Source organism: Hylaeus volcanicus, chromosome 1 (assembly GCF_026283585.1).
Source record: "Hylaeus volcanicus isolate JK05 chromosome 1, UHH_iyHylVolc1.0_haploid, whole genome shotgun sequence".
In the NCBI taxonomy this organism is placed as follows: Eukaryota; Metazoa; Arthropoda; class Insecta; order Hymenoptera; family Colletidae; genus Hylaeus; species Hylaeus volcanicus.
In genome coordinates, this window is record NC_071976.1 from 33,161,342 (window position 1) to 33,165,740 (window position 4,399).

The window sequence follows — 4,399 nt, forward strand, 5'->3', positions numbered from 1 at the left end:
CAATACATCCATAATATTATGGCAAGTGTAGTAAGCATTTTCCATTACCTCCTCATTGAAAATATCCATAGAAAATTTCGCCCTTCCTCCACTTTTTCTTGACCTTTTTGTTCCTTTGCTTTTAGTACCATTATTATTTTTACCGTCTTTTCCATTTCTACCGTTATTTTTGGCGTTTCTTTTTTTGTTCTTTCCCCGCATTTTTATATTTTTAATTACAAAACCTTTATTATGGATTTATTCGTGGAAGGAAACTTTTTTATATTTAAATTATGCGCTATCCAAGCATAAAATGTAGAATTACTTATGAACGTCGTAGAACGAGAAGAATGTGTGAAATTCGTCTCGTTTATATTCGCATCGTTGTCACTGTAGTCCGTTATTTCAATAATCGTTGCTACGTTTCGATATTAAATCGATAATTCCAATTTCATTTGTCGCAAGTCAAAGGAAGTTAAGTAAGAGGGAATCAGGAAGTATACATGCGCGTATACGTATACACGCAACTGTTTCCGCGATATGACATGGTATACTTTCCTCGGAATTAAATTAAAGTTCGAAGTCCCAGTTTTCCTGCGAACCCATCAATTACTAGTACGTAATGCAATTACGATAAACGAAAGAAGATTTCACTGGAAATATTACACGCGTTATATAGGAAATTTGAATTGTTTGTAGACATCTAGAAAAATTAAAAAACTTATTTTTTTCTTTCATTCTTATTTATATTGTATAAATTGCTTCTCTCCTCATAAATGCATTGTAATTCTTATTGAACGAATAATGAATTAAAAGACGTCTACCTTTCCTTCGTTATTCCAAATTTTGTATTCAAATCATACGATATACTACAATTTATATTTAAGAATAATATTATCAAGAATTTATCCAAATATTGTTACAAACTATAAAATACTCTCAACAACTCCAGTAAGAGTTGCATCAGCAGAGAAATCTTATCCAAAATTGAACATTATAAATAATTATTTGCAATCTTACATTTGTCACGAACGACTGACGTCGCTTTCAATTATATAGATTGAACATTAAGTTAGTAACAGGCTTCGTTGAGGAGATATTAACAGAAAACCCCGACCAATCAGAGCGCGGGTATACCGACGGAGCGGCCGTGGTACGAAGACTATGCGCTAAGCGGCCGCGCTCATACGCTACCGCGAGCGCTCCATCGGCATACTCGCGCTCTGATTGGTCAGTGTTTTCCGTTAATATCTCCTCAACGAAGACTCGGACAACATTTTCGCTAAGGAAAAAGTTGTTTCAAATCACCTTCCGAACCATCCCTTTCAAGGTGTTGCAACATTTTTGGGACAGCCTGTATATTAATCTACCAATAACGTGTCACTTGATTCCTGCTTTTTGGACAAGGGACCCGCACATCTTTTTGCATTGGGTCTCGCAAATTATGTAGCCGGCCCTGTCTGTATTTAGATTCAAATTTGGCCCCTCTCTGAATATAAGAACTTCACCTCTAATCGTGTGCTCGTTTATATATCTATTTCTATACATATATGTACATACATATATACACATATACATGTATATGTACTCCTTTCTCCATTTGTATTGAAATTTCGAGCGGCGCGGACAGATGGAGGTTCCGCGAACTTAACTATTGATAGGCACGCGCAAATCGACCGTCAAGAATTGCCGGTAAAACAAACGCGAAATAGTCGCGCACAGTCTCAGTCACGAATACGTCGCGCTTCTGAGCCTTTGCAAGAGGCATACTGGAACCTCCTTCGTAATTCTCGCGTGTACAGACATCACTTTGTGCAGTTCTACGCTCGCTTTTGCTAATCGATTCCGTAGTCGCGGCACGTGAAAGACACACGAGTAAAATAGAGTCAGTCGCGATACACGAGGTGTAAGGAAAAATGTCCACGGCTCTTCTTGCCGTATTTGCCGTAATTCTATGCATCCTGTTCAGGATATTGAACGTAAACAGTGCACCGCAGAAACCGTTGCTCGTCTGTCAGGATCAAAACTTTCTTGCGACGATACTTAAGATTGCACCGGTCATCCTAGAACCGTAAGTTTCCTCTGTACATTTTTTATTTATTTCGTTCAATTGAACATCTTGCAATGCTGTAAGACGCGCGAGGACCACCTTTTTTTTGTGTTACATCGAGAGGATGAAAGTGAGGTTAGGTTTCTCCAGGACGCTGTATATGTGTATATCTTTCATATGGTATGCATAGACTCGGTGACGCATTCGAACTTCATAGGGTCCGATACTAAATTGAGGATCCCGTTTAAATGATACGAACACACTTTATACACTCGTTCATATCAGTATAATAGTTGATTCGCAATAGTTCACCCATAGGAATTTTGTTATTCGAATTCTTATCTTTATAAATCGGAATAATTTTTAATTAAACTCCATTTTACCGAGAAGACAAGTAGACCATCTAATTCAAAACAATAATTTAGAAATCTACACCTGGTTTAATAAATATTTGTACTACTTTTTGTCACGAGATACCTGTTCACTAAACACGATTTGCACTTTTCTTGTACAAATGATATTTTAATATTTTGAGCTTTAACTTGTTTAATGTTGAAAATGACTGTTTTGCTGACGTGTTTGAAATAGAAATTAACAACATTTTTAAAATTATTTCCTCCTTGGGGAAAGTTGGTACTCACCTCTTTTCGAATTGCTTCGTTTATTGAAAGTTAATTGAAATTTTAATTTCTTGCTGAATGCAAAAGACTGTTTCAAAAATCGTTTCATCGATTGGTATTCATCGAAAATTCGCGAAAGTTGCTAGAAACGGTCGAAAGGTAGCAAAGGCGTCTAATGACCGGTCGGTAGACTGCACGGGTGTGATCTAGTTTTCACTAATAGACAGTGACCCTTCCTTCTAATTTCGTTACGAGATACGCGTTGTGAAAAATGAAACTGTCAATGCAACATAACGTAATGTTTACGTTGACTAACGTTATCGAACGTATGGCAATTGTCCACCGATGATGGGCAAAATTCGTGTCTAGAAATTTCTGACACCGAATGAAATGTGAATACGTTTTATTTGTTATTAGTTAAATAAAAATTAAATTTTTAGTTATATAGTTAAATATTTTGCAATGGCATGAAATTAATTGGTATCGTTGATTTGATCCGTATTAACGAACAGATAAATAGATAAATTGTCCAACCCGATAAACGTCGGTTTTACGTTGGTTTCATTCGTCATCCATTATTGGGATCTGTCTATTTCTGTTATCTACATATTCTCTCTTGTGCAAATAATTGTATGATATATTTAAAATACATGATAAAATATCATATCGAACGTTTTTAATAATTACTCTCCAGTGCGGTGTATTAATAACAGTCTGTTATTATCACAAATTTGGAGTGTACTCCTTAAAGAAATTTTTTTTTTAAACAGAGAAGAGGTTTTTTTTCGAAAAAAACGCATTTCAAAAATAGGCTTCCACGATTAATCCAAGGTTACTAGTAATAATTAATATAGAGAAATGGTCACGGACAAAAGAAATGAATACAATTGAGAATGTAAACATTTACACACTTTTTTGTGAAAGAAACATTTAATTTGCAAAATCTGATTATAAAAATACGTTAATGTTGTTAGACGTTCGTATTGAAACAAATCGATTAATTCGCCGCGATTAATAGACGATGCATCTTGAGGAAGAAGTAGATATCGTAATCGTTAACATTGTTCTTCCATTTCGGGCAATGCATAATGACTTCTGTTCTCGGCTATGACCTCACTGAATAAGTCCGCATCACTGTTATCGGAAGATAGTGACTAATATGAGGTTATCTTTCAACGTGGCAAATTTATCCGAAGGTGTTTGTGTTATATTCATTCTTCGATACTTACTGATTTTTGGAATGTCTTCGGCTGTTCGCAACAATTAGGACACTACGCTTCTAGGCAATTGGAGGTGAACGAACGACTGCGAATGTAATGCTGTACTACATATTTTTGTTGAGTGTTCAGTTTATATCAAAGTTTGTCTGAGTTTTATATCGGAATAAAAACAAATTAATGCCAATATCGACGTAAACGTCGTTTATAACATTTTGACACTGAATTCGAGTCATCTTAAAATTTACAATTATTTGAATTAAAATTAACATTCCGAGTGTACAAAAACCATATCAAGATACAATAATCGTTTATAAAAATTGAGAATTTTAATAAAGTTTCTTTTATTGTTTACGAAACTTTAAAAAGAGTATGCACGAACAGTAAAATTCATTATAATTATACTGCAAATATTTATGCACATTAATATTTTTATAGGCACAGGAAAAGAATTGCAAGCCAAGTGAATGTGTGTATTATAATCTGAACAGTATAGTATGTATACAGGGTGTCCCAAAAATGTTGGAGGTCCT

General features: G+C 34.9%; 1 protein-coding gene across 1 annotated transcript in view; it reads left to right on the plus strand.

Moving 5' to 3' along the window:
* Nucleotides 1–1,591: 1,591 nt before the first annotated feature.
* The window catches only part of LOC128872856 (abhydrolase domain-containing protein 2), a 24,153-nt gene continuing 21,345 nt past the window's right edge, over nt 1,592–4,399 (plus strand). The window contains exon 1 of the mRNA XM_054115954.1: nt 1,592–2,050. Within this exon, the coding sequence (XP_053971929.1) occupies nt 1,896–2,050 (155 nt within the window). The 5' untranslated portion in view covers nt 1,592–1,895. The remainder of the gene's footprint in view (nt 2,051–4,399) is intronic.